Here is a 20,230-nt window from a genome sequence, read left to right as displayed (position 1 = left end):
ATTGGCCTTTAGATAAGGTGTTTGCTGCATGTAGTGTCTCAAAGCTCCTGAAAGAATCTGAAGATGTCTCTCCTCAAAGATGCCTCAGCATCACAATTAAATACTTTTTTCTTGTCATTATGAAAAGGTCAGACCTCATGATTAGTGATTGTAAAATGCAAGAATTAAAGTACAGATTCTGCAGAACATTTTAATTCACAATATTGACACATCATATATGGGCAATTGGTGCACTATAACCTATACATTTTGTTGCACTTTTTAATTCCCACTATCGGTACATACTATATGTATAATTGTGCACTATCTACCTATAATCAAGTAAAACGTATGATAAACATGCAACAATATCCTCTCAGCATGACAGACATTATGTAACAACCTAGCTTAAAAAGTGGAGTCATATCTTGGATGGTTGCATAGAGTTGAAAAATCCTCTGTTTTAAAATATCTAGAAGCCCTAATTCTTCCTAGTGCAGGTTATCTGATCAGACAATTACATCTGGTTACCCCCTTCTTGAGCTTACTGTCTGTTCACACATTAATTTTGTGGTAGGCTACTACAGGTTCAGCCCCATTAGGGCACACTAAGCCAAAAATATACGGGGTCAGTATACAAACTGGTCACCTTGATAATAACTTTTTTTATATAGCTCTTCGTCTCAAAGCTTTTGCCATTTTTAGGCACTACTAGATCTATAAAGCTCTGCATGTGTAGCTCTTGATGTACACTTTATAAATTACATTTCTCTTGGTCCTGCATTTCTAGCCTTTGGTGTTTACACATCCATTCCTAATGAGTGATTTTTGGAGAGCTCTCTGCGTATTCTGTAACTCCATAGTGAGAGTCACATGTACCTTAAAAGGTTGCATGTAACTAATCAGCTGTATGCTTCTGAAGAGGCCATCTCAAGAATTTGTGCTAAATTCAAATTAAATGACTCGTATACCCAATTGATCAAGAAAAGCATGACATAAAAAGGTATGCAGCAGCATAACCTGCAAACATTTGTTTTAATTCATTTTGAAGTCTGCTGGTCTACAATTTCATTGCCATTTATTATGCTTCTGTTTTTCTTTCAGTTACATTTAAGCTTTTCTTTGAGCACTGGTGGAGAAGATAGCAACAAAGAAGAAAGGCAAAGTGAACTGATTCCTGTGCAGTCCGTGAACCTACTCTTGAAGAGTATCGGAGCCACACTTACGGATGCTCAAGATGTTGTCTTCAAGTAAGCTAAACACTGTAACATGCACCAGTGAAAATAATGCCTGCACGCATCAATATACTTCATTATACCACATAACTAAATATACAGCTGTATGCCTAATATAGGTTATTCTTTCACAGGTTGGCGTTCTTTGAACTCAAGTTTCAGTTCTGCACAACACAGCAACTACAGCAAGAGGTCATTAAACATTATTCGAAGCAGGTATGTTATTGCAGTTAGGCCACTGACATACATTCACAACGTATATGTAAAATGGGTACTAATTAGTATCATGAGAAGCAGTGATAATGTAATAATGTTGCAATCAAAGAACAGCGGCTTCCAGTGTAAGTAGTATGTCTAGCTCATTCGTGTTTTAATCATGTGGTATTCTTGAGATAGGCAAGATTTCTGTTTGCTGTGGTCTACAAGTTTGAAACGTGAAAGCAATTGACCATTTCCTGCACCAAGGTCGGCTATAATGTTGGTGAAGCCTGGTGCGACAGTCTCCTCCTTCTTGAAGGATTCCCTTACCACCACCCTCCAATGGTGTCCCGCATCTTTCCTTAGACCCTTTCCTGCCATTTATTCATTTAATTTTATAGCACTGCTGATCCCAGTAAAGGGAGTCGGAGAGCTTTAATCCATGTATATACTGTGAACTTGTTGCCGACCAATATGCTCCCAGTGGCTTCTAGTACATGTATTTTAGCTAATTTGTGTGCCAATTCTCAAACACTAATCAAGGGATTTTTTTTCTAGGCGATTAAACAGATGTATGTCCTCATTCTTGGCCTGGATGTTTTGGGCAATCCATTTGGCTTTTTCAGAGACTTGTCTGAAGGTGTGGAAGCATTTTTCTATGAACCCTATCAGGTAAATTGAAAGTGGTATACAGCAGATACAGCCCAAACACTACACTAACATACATATGTGACTAGAAACACTTCTGAATATAACTTGGATGTGCCTCCTTGGAAAACGAATTTATGTTTACACTAGAACTTTATTTTGTTTGCTACCTTTTTTTGAAAGCGGTACTTCAAGGTTTTTAAGCTACTCAGAGGAGCGAGAAGATTATGAAGAAAGGAAAAGGAGAGCCATTTCCGCAATCTAAAGAAAGATGTGTTCTATTATAAGTGTATTTTGAATAAGAAGGGATTTGTTAACCTAAGAAGCAGTCTGTTTGATCGCTTGAACTCCTCTTTTTAGGTAGTTAGGGAATACAACACCATGATGCTGGTTTGCCGAGGAAGATGGAAGGAACTCTGTTATCACTGGATACTAAAAAAAAAAAAAAAAAAAGAAAGCGCAATTATTTCTGGGCTTAACTCCAAAAAGTTGATTTGACTTATTTATTTCCTTTAATAATGTAGATCGTATCATGTTTTCTGTCCTTTGTCAGCTGTAACACTTGTCATTATTTAATCTATTGTGCATATTTTAAATTGGCCCAATGACAAAATAAAGATGAGTTCAAGTCGATTTTCTCTAAATATTTTACTTTTAGGGAGCGATCCAGGGCCCTGAGGAGTTTGTGGAAGGAATGGCGCTAGGAGTTAAGGCACTGGTGGGAGGTGCTGTTGGTAAGTTCCTACATCATTTCTTTCAGAAATTCATGCTATATCATATCTGTTAGAGAAATCTAGCCGCGGATGTCTTACCTCAGAATTATCCCCAGGTGTCAGACTGAATCCGGAAACTTTTTGAGTAGTACTTCTGTTCGCCGGTATATGGCGTTGTTCGGCTCTGCGTCATAGTCATCCTCTCTGGAAGTGATGTGTGGTGCCTACATAGGCACCACTCCAGCGCACTGGCATTAGTTATTTTCTTTCCGCACCAGTCAGCACAGATCTGCAGAGAATTATCTCCAGTCATTTTTGACTGAATTGTTTCAATGTAACAAGATTGTTTTTTCCGACACTTGTCTCCCAGTGTGTAGAGTTGTTCCCCAAGAAACCAGTGAGGTGTAAATCATGTGAATCCTGTCACATGTAGATATCTGTGACAGACTCCCATCTGGTTTACCTTTGGTGCTTGGAGCTGAACCACAACTCCAAGACTTGTGAGGTCTGCCGTGCCATTAACCCCAAATTGTACAGTGAGCGTTAGTTACAGCTCCTCATTGTCTAACACCATTTAATGATGCTTTAGGTCCCGTTTGCAAGGATGGTCCCAGGACAGTTTGCCGCATCGTTTCAGACACTCATCATTGCACGCAAAGTCATCGGGTAAGTCACCACGCTGGTTCCAGACAAGGCACAGAAAGGACTCAACTCTAGGCCTGCTCGTACACGGAGCTTGCCTCCGGGTCTTCTGCGTGCCTCCCTCAGTTTGCCAGAGTGACCCCCACCCAGTTTTTTCAGTTCTGTGAGGCCATGCACCTCCTTTTTGGGTTTGCTGACCACTCTGGAGCGCCTTTCGACCTCATGTGTTCGGCAGGGACCTCCAATGGATTTTCATCAATGGTTTGCCCTTGACGCCAGTTGAGCCCCTAGATCCGATGCTGGATCCGGAACAGCTCCACTGGTGACACTGCAACTTTCCCTGGAACCCTCTGCAGCGATGTCATTTCCCACTGCAGTGCCAACCCCATCATCATATTGACTCTGATTCGAAGCCGGACCAGCATTGCCCAACGCTAAATCCGGACAGAACTTAACCTTCAGAGCCAGGGCCTCCTTTATCCATCAGGCCTGTAGAGGAGTACGATTGGGGAGGATCTGAGGATCCTTAAAGTCAGTGCAGCGAAGGAGAATTGGGGCCTCCTTTGCTGTTGTGGTGAGGCGGGCGGCTGAGGTGTTGGACCTTCAGCTGCTCTCGGTGGTAGTCAAGACAAATGTCTTGACAGACGTGCTTCAGCCAGGAGTCGCCTCCTTATAACCATCTCTCCCTTTTATTGAAGTCCCTCACTGATGTCCTGCTAGGTACCTGTGCCAAGCCCTGCACATGGGCGCCTGTGTACAGGACAGTTGCCCGCCGTCATCGCCCGCTTCTAGGGACCCTGCTTTCCTCACCCAGCACTCCACCCAGGAGATCCTGGTCATTCAGGTTTTAATCTCTAAAGTCAACCCTCTTGGATTCCATTACCAAGCCACTTGAAAGGGAATCCAAAAGGCTTAACACTTTTGGCAAGAGGATGTTCTCTTCCGCCAGCCTTACACGGAGATCAGTGAATACAGCGTGCCTCCTTGACCGATACACATGGTTTGGAATTTGGTTGCGTAAGTGCTGCCCATCATCTCGGAGGAGGCCTCGAATCATGCTGTCACAGGCTACTACAGATGGCAGAAACACAGCAAAGTTAACCATTCACTGCAAACAGGTCATGACGACCAGTCCTGGTTGAGATTAACTGGCTTTTCGGGGGATGTCACCTGTCTCTTCAGACACGAGGCAGATTTAGCGCTGGAGCACTTTAGGGACAGCCGAGCCACTCCCTGCTCCTCTGACTCTTCATGTGCCCATGCCAACCCCATTCTGCATTTCACCACTTCCGTGGCTATTGTATGGGCTACTGTAGGAAGCTGGCTCTCTACATAGTGTACTAAAAAGAAGTATACCATGCAGAGAGTCCAGTGGATCCCCAATTGGTTCGCAGAGGCAAACGTAGATAGGACTAATGCTCTATTTTGTCATACTATGGGCGAACAGTTAGGCTTATCAGAGGGTAGTGCTAAACATTTGTTATAATCAGAGGCAATAAATGAGACACATTCAAAGAACAAATCTGAGACTAGTTTAGAAAAATAACACTTCTTTTTTATGAATAGTTTGGAACCAAGAACTTTGTTTCAAGATAAGCACATTTTAAGCATAAATACGTTTCATTTGCAAAAGTGGACATAGTGCAGTTTTTTAGGTCTTCAGTGTTAACATACGGCAGGAAAACAAGTTCAGCAAACTTGTACTTTACAACAACTTACAAGACCAATCTTTGAGACATAGTGAGTACTGGGTAAGGGTCAGGACCACACCCGTACACCGAGCAGCACTGGTGCGGCCAGGTGCAGAGGTGCCATACGGCGTTGGGTGCCTTATGTATTTCAGTGGGGATTGGTCGGAGTGGAAATAGGCTGCAGGCTCTGGCTAGGAAGCCAATCAGGGAAACCCAACAGGTAGGTAACAAACGTGGGGTGCTCTGTGATGTAGGTGCACCTTTGGTCCTCTTCACCAAGGCCCAGGGGTGACAGACGCAGGGGAGCCCAATGGTGTTGGGTTTCTGTGTCTGTGAGCACTCGCGGTCGAGGGGTCCTGTGGTCTGAGGCTGCAGGCGTTGTTGTGAAGTCCAGAAGCTGTGAAACTACAGTGGACCTGAGCTCAGGAGAGCTGGACGATGTCATTGACACGAGGGACATACTTAAGCTCGGGCTGTAGGCGACTGGTGCAGTGGTTGCTTCAGGTGTCAGGTTTCTCTCACCACAGAAGCTGGGGGAAAGGAGGCTTGCGTGCAGAGGCTGCAGTTGACTTCGGGGAGTCCAGGAGGGGTGAAACCACAATGGAATCGGATGGGAAATTTTGTTGGCACTAGAGTTCCACTGCCATTCAGGTCTGTGGCGGCAGGAGCAGTGGTGACTTCAGGTGTCAGGTCTTTGCAGTTCCAGAGGCTGCAGAGTCCTTTCTTTAGAGATGGTTGGGGAGCAGGTCTGCTGCTCACAGGAGTCCTGAGTCTTTTTCAAAGGCAGGAAGTCCTACTGGATTTCTGGAGGCTCAGCTGCAGGACAAGCTGTCTTTTTGTGCAGAGTCCATTGAGGGTTACAGAAAAGCCGGCAGGGTTGGTACCATGTCATCTGCTTTTTTTCTCATCCTCATCTGGTGTGTCTCTTCTGTGTTCTTGGGCTTCTTAGGTCATCAGGATCTGAGTTCTTGGGTTCAGGGGTGCCACCTAAATACTCAATTTAGGGGTGTTGGAAGAAGTGCAGAGTAGGATCCAATGGGTTGCTCACCTTTAGGGTGACTACACCCGCTTCATGGCCACAGCCATTAGGAAGTGTGCATGACTCTGACCCTGACCCTAGAGATCTAATTCTTACCAAAGCAAGATGGAGGAATTTAAAAAGTGGCGTCTACTTCAGCTCGTCCACATTAGGAGTGGAGCTGTCATGATGTGGGCGCACCTCCTAATCTAATTAATTTTCCCACCTGTCTTGCCGCCAAGCAGTGGGGTCAGAACAGGGTGGGTTGGTTATCTCAGCCGTCTGGAAAGACCTGGGTTGCATTACAAAGGCGGCTAGGCCTTTGAAGCTTCCTGCCCTGAAACACACTAGTAACTAGTAGGTTTTCAGGGAGCACCTCTAAGGTGCCCTCCTGGTGCATGTATTGGTTAATCCAACACTCGTATCAGTGTGGGTTCACCAATACGAGATGTTTGATACCAAACATCCCTATCTTCAGTGAAGCCTCCATGTAGCTGGGGAGCTCATATTGACCAGTGTCCAGCGCATGTATTTAAAATGGCTTCCCTGGGCCCTTACTATGTCTGAGAATTGACAAAGACCTATTAGGGACATAGCTGCCGGTGCAGATATGCCCTCACATGTAATACAATGCACTCGGCCTTAGGGCTGTAAGGCCTGCTTGAGGGGCGAGTTACATATATTAAATGTAGTGTTATTGGACATGGCATACACGCTGTGTGCCATGTTGTGTTTTCACAGTCTGCACCAACACATGCAGCCTGCAATGGCCGCCTGTCATGTGCTTGGCGAGGGGTCCCTTAGGGTGGCACAATTCATGCTTTAGCCCTTAGGGACTCTCTTTAGATCCCTAGGTACCAGGGGTACCATTTACTAGGGACTTGCAAAGGTTGCTAAAGGTTTTACCAATTGAGGAAACGACTGTGCAGTTTTGGGAAAGCGACCTGGCACTGAGGACCTGGTTAGCAGGAACTCAGTGCACTTTAAGATGAAATCACATCAGATACCAGGCAAACAATTGGGGGCAATCCATGCCAAAAAGGGCGCTTTCCTACAGCTAATAACTGCGTTTGTACCCGCCCAGTTACCACAGCTGTCAGACTCCACAGTCCTTTGTTGGTTTCCCCAAGCCTGGTGAGACCAGCCAGAGGTCGACCCAGTCAAAGAACCCCCTGGCAGCCACAGCCTTCAAACCATCACCGAAACACCGTTGGTGGTAGGATCTGCCATCACCTGCCCCACTGGCATTTGAAAACATCAGTCAAAGTGGGTACTTACTATTGTTCAATGGAATTACTCCATCTCTTTTCTGGAAACCGTGCCACCCATGCCACTATCTTTAGCCTGACTGACGAAGGACAACCTTTCCCCGCTCCGTCAGGAGGTTCGGCCTTTGGGAATTATCGAGAGGGTGCCTCCATCAGAAGTAATTTGTGGTTGCTGTTCCTGCTACCATCAGGTGCCCAAGCAGGACAGAGACCTCTGCCCTATTTTAGACCTTCTCCCTCTGACCTTCTTCCTGAAAAAGGATAAATTCAAGATGCTCATGTACTATAATTTTTTTTTTTTTAAACAAACATTTTTTCACATTCAATTGTGGTGCTGTCTTGATTTGTACATGACCTGGGATCATTAACTTCTACATTACAGAATATGCCTTATTATGCTTTACACAACAAGGGCCAGATGTAGCAAGCAGTTTTGCCCATTCTGTGTGTATGGGAAAATGTGTTTGTACATATGGCCCCAAGTCCCACTGTAGCAGGTACCACTTTAGAGCCGCAGCATTTATCACACTGTATATCAGAAAATAGCCCATCATGAAACCACGTTTAACATTCCACAACCATCTCCCTGCCCTGTGGTGCATCTACTAACAGTGTGCACATAAACTGCTCTGCTATTCTTTCCCTTCGTGGGGATAATCACTTATTGGAGGTGTGTCCAACCCCAATCTCTGGCAAGAGTCTGGTGTTCTTTTACAGGTGGGTGAGCAAGAGTGTTTGTGATGGGAGCCTTTAACCCTCCTCGGGTAAGTCTTTCTCTGTGTCTCTCAGAGAGTTTACTAATGCTCCCCGATCTAAGGATCCCTTCCCTCGCTTCGCATCACAGAGCCTCCCCTTCTGCCTCATAGCCTGCCCATTTCCTACGTTCTTGCTTCTATGTATGTGTGTTGGGGGCTCGTGGGTCCTTAAAGTGCCTCACAATCTCTCTCTTTGCCAGAGAGAGAGCACTAAGTTCTGAAAGCGACTAGTGAGTTTCGTCTTCGCTCTTCCCAAGAAACAGTGGTGTGCCTCCTGTGGGACCTCACGTCCTATACTAACGGATATCATCTCCACAATCTCCCCCAGTAAGCAGCTATTTCAGGACAGCTCCAATACATATGTTACAATTCTGTGATCGCGGGCATGCATTATCTGTTTGCTCAAAATATCTGTTTAAACTTCCAGGGGTGAGGTATGCCCTGTGCAACACATAGAAGTTAACTTGAATCTTGCATTTTTAGTTGCTTTGGCTATGTTATACAAGATGGTCTCCCGGTCCTTATCGCTTATTTCCCCTCAGAGGTCCTCCTCTCACCTACCCTTCAGGGGCAGCTGCTGGGTCTGAATATCTTCCAGATAGTGCTGACAGAGGCAGGTGACTGCTTTGCTTGTTTCTCTGGCCATAAGACTGTATTGAAAGTAGGCAGCCTGATGGGGTTCTGTCAATCCCGACCCCCAGTGCTTGCAAATGGCCATTGTAATCCTTCTGTGCAAATGAAAAGGTCCCGAGGGCAGGCCATATCTGAGTTGTAATTGGTCAAAGGGCAAGAACACCCCCTCCTCGTGGAGGTCTCCCATGGTGATTATTACTGCCTCCCGCCATACCGTGATTCCCTGCGATGACCCTCCGTGGGGAAGCTCCTTGAGGTAATGCAGTGACAGATCCTGGGCATAGGGGACATGGATCCACGCCTTTCTGAGTCCTCAAGTCCAGCACTGACTCATTACTTTAAATTCAATAGTCTCCTCGGCGTTCGATAGGAGAAGGCCACGCAGCAGCCTGATTAGCTGGGCCCTCTTTGTGCTGGACTATCATGATGCCTAATACAATATTCCCACCCTGCTGACTCAGTAACTACCTGCGGTTCACTTTGGGCCAAAAGTTTTATCAGTTCGTTGAACTCCGTTTTGGCCGCACTGGCACCCCTCAGCCGTTCACCAAGGTAATGCTAGTGGTTTTAGCACACCTATGGAGGTCAGGGTTTACAGTCTTCCCCTACCTTGAAGACTGGCCATTGAAAGTGGTCTCACCCAAGGCAGTCATCTCCCTTCTCCAGACTAGTGCAGGCTTTCTGCATTCTGTGAGGTTCACTATAAATGTGCCAAAGTCATACCTGACTCACTCTCAGCTATCCCCTTTCATCAGAGCTATTCTGGATACAGTCCAGTTTCAGGCCAGTCCTCTTGAATGGCAAGACCAGGATACTCAGCCAATACCTGATCACACAACAAAAGTCCAAAAATTGTCATTAGAAATAGATTTTTGCAATTTGACTATTTTTCTAAAATTTTAAGTCCTGCTTGGGCCTTGTGTAAGTCCCTGTTAGCATCTCTTTTTAAGTTTAAAAGTTTGTAAAAGATAGGATTTAAGTTCTAGAAGTAGTTTTTAGTTTCTTAAAAAGTAATCCCAACTTTTAGAGTCATAATGAGTCACACAAATGAGATGATGATGGAGCTTAACCTCACCCCTTACCTGCATCTTGGGATGTCAGAGTTAAGGTCTCTGTAAGACAAAAAAGATTAAAAACTGGGTCCAACCCTACCAAGGCAAAGCTCCAGGAGCTCTTGGCAGAGTTTACAAAGGACCACCCCTCTGAGATGGAGGATCCTCCCTCAGATGGGGAAATTAGTGAACAGGAGGATGAACTCACCCCTCCTGTCCTAATTAGGGAGAACAGGGGTCCTAGAACCCTGTCTCCACAAATCACAGTCAGAGAGGCTGGTTCTTCCACATGGGAGACCAGTACCTCTGTAAGCATTGAGGGCAGCCTCAATGAAGAAGACATCCTTTTAGCAAGGATGGCCAAGAGATTAGCTTTGGGGAAGCAGCTTCTAGCTATATAAAGGGAAAGACAATAAATGGGTCTAACACCCATAAATGGTGGCTGCAACTTAAATAGGGTCAGAGAGAATACTGACATCCTAAAAATCCCCAAAGGTATTTTAACTAAATATGAAGAAGGTGATGACATCACCAAATGGTTCACAGCTTTTGAGAGGGCTTGTGCAACCAGAAAAGTAAGCAGATCTCACTGGGGAGCTCTCCTTTGGGAAATGTTCACTGGAAAGTGTAAGGATAGACTCTTCACACTCTCTTGTAAGGATGCAGAATCCTATGACCTCATGAAGGCTACCCTGATTGAGGACTTTGGATTTTCAACTGAGGAGTACAGGATTAGGTTCAGGGGGGCTCACAAAATCTCGAGCCAAACCTGGGTTGATTTTGTTGACTTCAGTCAAAACACTAGATAGTTGGATAACTGTTAGTGGTGTAAGTGATTATGAGGGGCTGTATAATTTATTTATGAAAGAACATCTGTTAAGTAATTGCTTCAATGACAAACTGCATCAACATCTGGTAGACCTAGGTCCAATTTTTGCCCAAGATTTGGGAAAGAAGGCAGACCATTGGGTCAAGACAAAGGTGACCAAGACTTACACAGGGGGTGACAAAAGAAAGGGGTCACAAAGCCTCCCCAGGGGAAGGGTGGTGAGACATCCAAGGTCAAAAACAGAGAATCTTCACCAGGGCCCCAAAAACCTCCTCAGGAGGGTGGGCCCGAGCCTCTCCACAGTCCACAAATGGGTATAAGGGTAAAAACTTTGATCCCAAGAAGGCCTGGTGTCACAACTGTAGACAGCATGGACACCAAACTGGAGACAAGGCCTGTCCCAAGAAATGTCCCACAACTACTACTCCAGTTAGCACTGGAATAGCCAGTTTCCAGGTGGGATCAACAGTGTGCCCAGAGCAAATCAGGGTTCACACTGGAGCTACTTTAGTCTCAGAGAGTGGGGTGGATTTAGCCACACTTTCTGCCTGGCCACCTAACATGCAAAAGTACAGGCAGCAGCTCTTGATAAATGTGAATAAGGTAGAAGCCCTGAGGGATATAGGTGCCAGTCTCACCATGGTGACAGACTAACTGGTTTCCCCAGGACAGTATCTGGCTGGACAGACATATCCAGTCACTAATGATGACAATTAAACTAAAGTCCATCTCATGTAAATGGTAACTTTAGAATGGGGAGGGGTCACTGGCTTGAAACAGGTGGTAGTCTCCTCTGCAATCCCAGTAGAGTGTTTGCTAGGGAATGATCTGGAGGCCTCAGCATGGGCTGAGGTAGAGCTCAAGACCCATGCCGGTGTGCTGGATATCCCTGAACTGGTGTGTGTCAAGGCTAAAGCACATAGCAGAGCACATGGTAAAAAAGAAGTGTTGGAGTCTGGAATAATGGTCCAACCTTCCAAGAGAAAAGGAAAGACGACTGGGGGACCAGCTTCTTCACAGCACAAGAAACAGAACTTCTCTTCCTAGGAAGATGTTCTATCCCCTGAGGGAACTGAGTCCATGGAGCTGGAGCCTTATCAGGTAGAGCTCTTGGGGCCAGGGGGACCCTTGCGGGAACAGCTGTGCCAGGGACAAAAGACTTGTCCTGTTCCTGAAGGCCTAAGACAGCAAGCAGCTGAGCAAGAAAATGGAAAAGTCAGTGGATCCCACAGGGCCTGTTGGGAAGATGGACTCCTTTACACTGAAGCAAGAGATCCCAAACCTGTTGCCACTAGGAGAGTGGTAGTGCCTCAGGGGTTTAGGGAGTTCATACTTACCTTAGCCCATGACATTCCTCTTGCTGGGCATTTGGGACAAACCAAGACTTGGGAGAGATTAGTCAACCATTTCTATTGGCCCAGTATGTCCCAGAAGGTAAATGAGTTTTGCAGCTCCTGTGTCTCCTGTCAAGCAAGTGGCAAGACAGGTGGCCATCTCTAGGCCCCCTCATTCCACTTCCAGTGGTGGGTGTTACCTTTGAGAGCGTAGGAGTGGACATAGTGGGTCCACTTGAACCTCCCACAGCATCAGGGAACCTATATATCCTGGTAGTAGTGGATCATGCTACCAGGTACCCTGAAGCAATTCCCCTTAGGTCCACTACTGCTCCTGCAGTAGCCAAAGCACTCATAGGTATCTTTACCAGAGTGGGATTTCCTAAGAAGGTGGTTTCTGACAGAGGTACCAACTTCATGTCAGCTTGCCTAAAGCATATGTGGAATGAGTGTGGGGTGACTTACAAATTCACCACACCATACCATCCACAAACCAATGGTCTTGTGGAGAGATTTAACAAGACATTGAAGAGCATAATCATGGGGCTCCCTGAAAAACTGAAACTCAGAGGAGATGGTATGTCCTCTTGCCATGTCTGCTTTTCGCCTACAGAGAGGCTTGCCATGTCTGCTTTTCGCCTACAGAGAGGTACTACAGAAGAGAGTAGCGTTTTCCCCCTTTGAGATTCTGTTTGGCCATCCTGTTAGGGAACCACTGGAACTTGTGAAAGAAGGCTGGGAGAGACCTCTCCATGAGCCTAAACAAGATGTAGTGGACTATGTACTAGGCCTCCGCTCCAGGATGGCAGAGTACATGGAAAAGGCAAGCAAAGACCTTGAGGTCAACCAACAACTCCAGAAGTTGAGGTATGACCAAAAGGCTGCAATGGTTGAGTTTCAGCTAGGGGTATATTGCTCATGCAGCTGTGCCCTCACCTGTGGTATAGTGCACCCTGCCTTAGGGCTGTAAGGCCTTCTAGAGGGGTGACTTACCTATGCCACAGGCAGTATTGAATGGGCATGGCACCTTGAGCGGGATGGAATGTCGACTTTGCCTTTTTCTCTCTACCAACACACACAAGCTGCAAGGCAGTATGCATGGGCTGAGTGAGGGGTCCCCCAGGGTGGCATAATACATGCTGCAACCCTTTGAGACCTTCCCTGGCCACAGGGCCCTTGGTACCATGGGTACCCTTTACAAGGGACTTAACTATGTGCCAGGGCTGTGCCAATTGTGGAAACAAATGTACAGTTTTAGGCAAAGAACACTGGTGCTGGGGCCTAATTAACAGGGTCCAGCACACTTTGGATCAAAGTTGGCATCAGCACTAGCCAAAAAGTGTGTTGGGGGGGTAACCGTGCCAACAATGACACTTTACTACACACATACCCCCACGCCCCTCCTCCCCCCCCCCCCAAATGAAAGAGAATGAGACTAACCTTTTCCAAGAGAGTCTTTGTTTTCTAAGTGGAAGAACCTGGAAAGTCCATCTGCATTGGCATGGTTGTAAGGAAATGCTTCCTTGGCATGATTACCCCCTAACTATTTGCCTTTGCTGATGCTAAGTTATGATTTGAAAGTGTGCTGGGACCCTGCTAACCAGGTCCCAGCACCAGCACCAGTGTTCTTTCCCTAAACTGTACCTTTGTCTCCACAATTGGCACAACACTGGCACTCAGGTAAGCCCCTTGTAACTGGTACCCCTGGTACCAAGGGCCCTGATGCCAGGGAAGGTCTCTAAGGGCTGCAGCATGTCTTACGCCACCCTGGGGACCCCTCACTCAGCACATGCACACTGCCTCACAGCTTGTGTGTGCTGGTGGGGGAGAAAATGACTAGGTCGACATGGCACTCCCCTCAGAGTGCCATGCCAACCTCACACTGCCTGTGGCATACGTAAGTCACCCCTCTAGCAGGCCTTACAGCCCTAAGGCAGGGTGCACTATACCATAGGGGAGGGCACATGTGCATGAGCACTATGCTTCTACAGTGTCTAAGCAAAACCTTAGACATTGTAAGTGCAGGGTAGCCATAAGAGTATATGGTCTGGGAGTTTGTCAAACACGAACTCCAAAGTTCCATAATGGCTACACTGAAAACTGGGAAGTTTGGTATCAAACTTCTCAGCACAATCAATGCACACTGATGCCAGTGTGCAATTTATTGTAACATACACCCAGAGGGCATCTTAGAGATGCACCCTGAATACCTACCCGAATTCTAGTGTAGGCTGTCCAGTTTCTGCCAGCCGGCCACACACCAGACCTGTTGCTGGCCACATGGGGAGAGTGCCTTTGTCACTCTGTGGCCAGGAACAAAGCCTGTACTGGGTGGAGGTACTTCTCACCTCCCCCTGTAGGAACTGTAACACCTGGAGGTGAGCCTCAAAGGCTCACCCCTTTTGTTACAGCACCCCAGGGCATCCCAGCTAGTGGAGATGCCCGCCACTCCGGCCACAGCTCCCACTTTTGTCGGCAAGGCTGGAGGAGATAATGAGAAAAACAAGGAGTCACCCACCAGTCAGTACAGCCCCTATGGTGTCCTGAGCTGAGGTGACCCTTGCCTTGAGAAATCATCCATCTGGAGTTTGGAGGATTCCCCCAATAGGATTAGGGATGTGCCCCCCTCCGCACAGGGAGGAGGCATAAAGAGGGTGTAGCCACCCTCAGGACAGTAGCCGTTGGCTGCTGCCCTCCCAGACCTAAACACACCCCTAAATTCAGTATTTAGGGACTCCCCAGATCCCAGGAAATGAGATTCCTGCAACCTGAAGAAAGAAGGACTGCTGACCTACAAGCATGCAGAGAAGGATGAAGACGACAACTGATCTGGCCCCAGCCCTACCGGCCTGTCTCCAACTTCGAAAACCTGCTCCAGCGACGCATCCGACATGGACCAGCGACCTCTGAAGCCTCAGAGGACTGCCCTGGACTACAGGACCAAGAAAGTCCCATGAACAAGCGGCCCTGTTCAAAACCAGCTACTTCTTTGCAACAAAGAAGCAACTTCCAAAGACTTCACGTTTCCTGCCGGAAGCGTGAGCCTCTACACTCTGCACCCGACGCCCCCGGCTCGACCTGCAGAAAACCAACACCTCAGGGAGGACTCCCCAGCGACTGTGAGCCCGTGAGTAACCAAAGACGACCCCCCCCCGTAGACCCCACAGCGACGCCTGCAGAGAGAATCCAGAGACTCCCTCTGACTGCGACTGCCTGTAACAAGGGACCCGACGCCTGGAATCAACCATGCACCCGCAGCCCCCAGGAACTGAAGGTACCGAACTTCGACGCAGGAGTGACCCCCAGGTGACCCTCTGCCTTGCCCAGGTGGCGGCTGTCCCGATAAGCCCCCTCCTGTGCCTGCCTGCACCGCTAGAGTGATCCCTGGGGAGTGATCCCTGATGGAGCGATCCATTGAAACCTATACATAACCCAACGCCTGCTGTGCCGCTGAGGATGTGTTTTGTGTACCTACTTGTGTGTCGTTTGCCCCCCACCACCCACCTCCTCCCAGTGCTCTACAAAACCCCCCTGGTCTGCCCCCCGAGGACGCAGGTACTTACCTGCTGGTAGACTGGAACCGGAGCATCCCTGTTGTCCATAGGCACCTATGTGTTTTAGGTACCTCTGACCTCTGCACCTGACCGGCCCTGAGCTGCGGGTATGGTAACTTTGGGGTTGCCTTGAACCCCAACAGTGTGCTGCCTATGCCCCAGGACTGAGACTTGTAAGTGTTTTACTGACCTCCTAATCTAACCTTTACTTACCTCCCCCAGGAACTGTTGATTTTTGCAGTGTCCACTTTGAAAATAGCTTAATGCCATTTTTACAAAGACTGTACATGATATTGTTTTCATTCAAAGTTCCTAATGTATCTAAGTGAAGTACCTTACATTTAAAGTGTTTACTGTAAATCTTGAACCTGTGGGTCTTAAAATAAACTAAGAAAATATATTTTTCTATATAAAAACTATTGGCCTGGAGTTAGTCTTTGAGTGTGTTCCTCCTTTATTGCCTGTGTGTGTACAACAAAATACAATGACGCCTGCAGCCTGAAACCAGAGGCACCCCCCCTTTACCGAATCTGACGAAGATTCCTGACTGTAGGAAAGTACCCTCTTTTTGGCATGGTTACCCCCACTTTTTGCCTGCTGTCAGTGCATTTTGACTGTGTTCACTGCGATCCTGCTAACCGGGACCCCATTAATTGTGCTCTCTCCCTCTAAATTTGGTTGCTTAGAAATTTGCCAAGGCTTATCTGATAGAGACTTCTAGTTGCAAATTCCTTACCTTAGAATTTTCCCCCAGGCGTCAGACTGGATCCGGAGATTTTTCTTCGAGCAATACCCTTGCACGTCGGTAGGTGGCATCGGTCAACTCTGCAGGCGTCGTAGGCGATGTGGTTGCCGTGATGATGTTGGGAGTAGTATATAGACGCCGCCCTTACGCAGTGACGTCAGTTCTTTTCTGTACGTGCCATGCGCTGATCCATAGGAAAGCTACCCTGGCTATTTTTTGGCCGAATACAACCGTTTTGTCAAGTTTTTTTCTATGAGACTTGGGTGCGTCAAGGATGTCCCTGAGGCCGGGTTCAAGCCATGTGAGGACAATCATCAGACGATGTCGGTGACGGATCCTCATCGGGTTTGTCTGTAGCGCGACCACGACCCGTAGTCGTGTTCCGAATGCTGGGCCATGCACCCGAAGGCTTTGTGGGAGCGGTCCCTAAAGCCAATGGCCCGGCACTCGACTGCGTGTAGGTCTCGTTCGACAGGAAGGTCTCGAGATCGGTTGTGGAGTCATCAACACTCGTCCTCTTCTAAATCCTTGGGTCAAGGTAAGAAGAAGTCGAAGAAGTCCCATCGCTCTCCGACTTTGCCCCGTCGCTCGCCCGACGTGACACGGGAAGAGCGTCCATGCACTAGGCCTCCGTCCTCGGAGCCTGCGTCTGATCCACGCTTCCCCGAGTATCCCGGAGCCAGAGCAACCCTCGCCCAGCTTAAAGACTTTTATGAGGCCATGCGCCTCATATTTGGGCGGTCTGATCCCGATACGGCGCCTTTGGGCCCAAGGGGTTCGGCTGAGGGACCTTCGGGTTCCGCGTCGGCTGTTTCGGCTCCAGCCACCGAGGTCACCGTTGGATCCGTGCGTGGATCCACACCGGTGTCGGTCGCACCCCTGAGACCTTACCCGGTGCCAGGTCGATTATCGATGCTCCCACCGTCGGTGGTGCCCCCTATTGACGTCGACCCAATTCTTATCCCGACGACTTGGTGTCGGAGCGGTGTTGACTGACGCCACCTTCGGCTTCGATGGGGCTTATTTGCTCCAGGTCGGATTCTTACCCTTTTTCTAATGGGTACGAATATGGGGAGGAATTGGAGGGGTCCCTGGACCCGTATGAATACCAGGATGATCCTGCTATGGACAGGGCTCAGGAATTGGGCGAAGCCAGTGGTCTGAATACTTCTCTTGACGCTGGCATGCTGTCTCCTCCTACCGTGGCTATGGCGGAGGGAGCAACCTATGGTATGGTGGTCAGTAGGGCAGCTGAGGTCCTTGGTCTCGAGCTTCCCACTGTTGAGATCAGGTCTAATCTCCTGACTGAGGCGCTTCAGCCTGGGGCTTCTACTTCAGAACCCTTTTTGCCATTTAATGAAGCCCTCACTGATGTCCTTTTGGGTACATGGTCCAAACCCAACACAGGGGCTCCTGTGAATAGGACTATCGCACGCTGCCATCAGCCCGCTCCCAACGACCCTAAATTCCTGTCCCAACACCCCACGCCTGAGAGTCTTGTTATCCAGGCTTCCTCTTCCGAACCCCCGGATAGGGAATCCAAAAGGCTGCAACAGTTTGGCAAGAAGTTGTTTTCTTCCTCCAGTTTTGCGCTGTGGTCTGTGAACACTGCATGCCTTTTGGGCCATTATGCCCACTCTTTGTGTGATATGGTTGCGCAGGTCCTGCCGCAGATACCGGAGGAGGCCCGTGCTATTGTCTCCCAAGCTGTGAACAATGGGAGAGATGCAGCAAAGTTCACAATGCGTTGTGGGATAGACACGACTAACTCTCTGGGCAGATCGGTTGCTACGACGGTGGCCTTACAACGCCACGCCTGGTTACGTACTTCTGGTTTTTCAGGGGATGTCCAACAGTCACTCATGGACATGCCCTTAGATGGCTCCCGTCTGTTCGGAGACAAAGCGTACATGGCCTTGGAGAGATTCAAGGATTCCCGGGCTACGGCTCGGTCCCTCGGTCTTTCCTCAGCCTCTTGCCCACCACAGTCTGCTTTTCGCCCCTTTCGTGGCAACAGAAAGGGCTCCCTGTCGCGTCCTCCACACAGCCACCGTGCCTTGCACTCTGTTCAGCCTGTGCGTGGCTGAGGACGTGGAATCCCACGTGGCCGTGGGACAGGGAACCAGAGGTCTGTCCAGTCCACCTCTGCCCCCGCTGCAGCCTCCAAACCCTCCTAGTCTGTCCCCTCACTCACGTACAGTTGGTGGCAGGATTCACTATCACCTGCCCCACTGGGAACATATCACCACAGTGGGTTTTGCAGATCGTTCGAAAGGGCTACTCCCTCCCTTTCGAATCTATGATTTTGATCTTTCGGCCTCGGTCTTGGGTTTCGGTGAGTCTGACTCTGAGGTTGCTGGGCCTCATGGCCTCCTGCATCCTGCTAGTAACACATGCCAGTTGGCATATGCGGGCTCTGCAGTGGGACCTGAAGTTCCATTGGGCGCAGCATCAGGGGAATCTCTCAAACCTGGTCCAGATCTCGGAGGGGACTGCGAAAGACCTGCAGTGGTTGCTTTCGAATCTGCATTGGGTCCACGGCAGATCCCTCTCCCTTCCCCTACCAGATCTCTCCATAGTGACAGATGCATCACTTCTGGGTTGGGGTGGCCACATGGGAGAGGCGGAGATCATAGCACTCTGGTCTCCAGCGGAGTCGGGGCTCCATATCAATCTGATGGAGCTCTGGGCGATCAGGCTTGTGTTGAAAGCATTCCTTCCCTCTCTCACAGGGAAAGTGGTGCAGGTGTTCATGGACAATATGACCGCCATGTGGTATTGCAACAAACAGGGCGGAGTAGGGTCCTGGACCCTTAGTCAATCAATCAGTGTATTTGTAAAGCGCGCTACCACCTGCGAGGGTCTCAAGGCGGTGAGGAGGGGAGGGGAGGTGCTGCTACTGCTCAAATAGCCAGGTCTTGAGGCGCTTTCTGAAAGTCAGCAGGTCTTCGGTATGTTGTAGGGGCAGGGGAAGGTTATTCCAGTTCTTGGCGGTGAGGTGGGAGAAGGATCTGCCTCCGGTAGTCGCTCTTCGGATGTGGGGGACGGTGGCGAGGGCGAGGTCGGCTGAGCGGAGTTGGCAGGACGGGGTGTAGAAGTTGTCGTCTGTTGAGGCAGGCTGGGCCGTTGTTGTGGAGTGCCTATTCCTCAGGGGATAGAACATCTTCCTGGGAAGAGAGGTTCTGTTTCTTTTGCTGTGGTGAAGCTGGTTCCCCAGTCTTCTTTCCTTTTCTCTTGGAAGGTTGGGACATTATTCCAGACTCCAACACTTCTTTTTCACCCTGAGCCCTGCTCTGTGCCCTTGTCTTGACACACACCAGTTCAGGGATACCCAGCATGGCTGTGTGGGTCTTGAGCTCTTGCTCAGCCCATGCTGAGGACTCCATATCATTCCCTAGCAGACATTCTACTGGAAGTGCAGAGGAGACTACCACCTGTTTCAGGCCAGTGACCTCTCCCCATTCTAAAGTTACCATTGCCATGGGATGGACTTTAGTTTGGTTGTCAGCATTAGTGACTGGATATGTCTGTCCATCCAGGGACTGTCCTGGGGAAATTATTGTGACACTGGCACCTGTATCCCTCAGGGCTTCTACTCTAGTCCCATTGATTAAGAGCTGCTGCCTGTATTTTTTTTAAATATTTATTTATAGATTTATATAAACAACATATAACAGGAATATAAAGTTCCCTCTTCTGCCCTTACAGTTGTAGCTCAAAGCAGTTAAGTAATAGTGGATCCTCGGCACTCCAAGCATTCTCCATATCGTGAGTCTCAAGAGTTCTTAACGTACAAGCTGAGTGAGCCCGAAAAGAGGTGTCCAATGTTTGTATGCCAACAGTCCCCTGCCAAGTGAACTCAGCAGGCCGTCAAGCCCAAGGGCCGGTCTCTAAACATATAAGGCAGAGAGGGAGAAACAAAAATCCCAACAGAGT

At 48.4% G+C, this 20,230-nt stretch overlaps 1 protein-coding gene across 2 annotated transcripts in view; it reads left to right on the top strand.

The window, feature by feature from the left end:
* The window catches only part of VPS13A (vacuolar protein sorting 13 homolog A), a 1,844,906-nt gene that overhangs the window by 1,414,434 nt on the left and 410,242 nt on the right, over window positions 1-20,230 (top strand). For both annotated transcript variants that reach the window (XM_069230089.1, XM_069230094.1), the window contains exons 61-64: window positions 1,084-1,229; window positions 1,349-1,430; window positions 1,971-2,084; window positions 2,719-2,794. In XM_069230089.1, coding sequence (XP_069086190.1) covers window positions 1,084-1,229; window positions 1,349-1,430; window positions 1,971-2,084; window positions 2,719-2,794 — 418 coding nt within the window. The remainder of the gene's footprint in view (window positions 1-1,083; window positions 1,230-1,348; window positions 1,431-1,970; window positions 2,085-2,718; window positions 2,795-20,230) is intronic.

Source organism: Pleurodeles waltl, chromosome 1_1, assembly GCF_031143425.1.
Source record: "Pleurodeles waltl isolate 20211129_DDA chromosome 1_1, aPleWal1.hap1.20221129, whole genome shotgun sequence".
NCBI lineage: Eukaryota > Metazoa > Chordata > Amphibia > Caudata > Salamandridae > Pleurodeles > Pleurodeles waltl.
The sequence above is the reverse complement of the archived record's forward strand: the minus strand, read 5'-3'. Positions and strand labels throughout refer to the sequence as shown.